Genomic DNA, 627 nt, shown 5'->3' on the forward strand with positions numbered 1-627 from the left:
GTTGCTGCTGGTGCTGTTTGCTGCTGCTGCTGTTGCTGCTGCTGCTGTTGCTGCTGCAGCTGTTGTTGCTGCTGCTGCTTACTGGTGTGAGCATGCCGCTTCCTGCTGTGTCTGCAGCGAAGAAGAGGGAGGTCAGGGCGACGCCTTCATTAGCAAATACCAGCCAGCTGTTGCAGCTGCTGCTTCTCGCGCTTGCTGCTGCTTGCTGCAGGTCCTCGACCTGCATATCTGGCAAGAAGGCTGCTGCTGCTGCTGCTGCTGCTGCTGTTTCAGACTCAGCTGCAGCAGCAGCAGCAGCTGCTGCTGCTGCTGCTGGGCCTGCTCGAGCTGCATCAGAAGGAGCTGAGGGGACATCAGAGAGGACCTCAACAAAACGCGACACGTGCGGCGCGCCACGCAGCAGCAGCCCTGCAGCAGCACAGGCAGCAGCAGCAGCAGCAGATCTACAACAGCAGCAGCAACACCAACAACACCGCCAGATGCAGCAGCAGCAGCACAGTTGCTACAGCAGCAGCAGCACAGCAGCTGCAGCAACTGGAGTAACACCGTTGACTGTCGTGGCTGCAGAAGCAAACTCACCAAAAAACACCTCACGGGCAAAACCCCGTCGTACCCGCGCTGCCTGCT

The 627-nt window shown here is 59.5% G+C and overlaps 1 protein-coding gene across 1 annotated transcript in view; it reads right to left on the reverse strand.

Moving 5' to 3' along the window:
- Positions 1-627, reverse strand: part of EMH_0068770 (uncharacterized protein) — a gene marked incomplete at both ends in the record, with an annotated part of 5,478 nt that overhangs the window by 2,434 nt on the left and 2,417 nt on the right. The window contains one exon of the mRNA XM_013498797.1: positions 83-408. Coding sequence (XP_013354251.1) covers positions 83-408 — 326 coding nt within the window. The remainder of the gene's footprint in view (positions 1-82; positions 409-627) is intronic.

The sequence above is a fragment of the Eimeria mitis genome, genomic scaffold (assembly GCF_000499745.2).
Source record: "Eimeria mitis Houghton genomic scaffold, Emh_scaff3715, whole genome shotgun sequence".
NCBI classification, from domain to species: Eukaryota; Apicomplexa; class Conoidasida; order Eucoccidiorida; family Eimeriidae; genus Eimeria; species Eimeria mitis.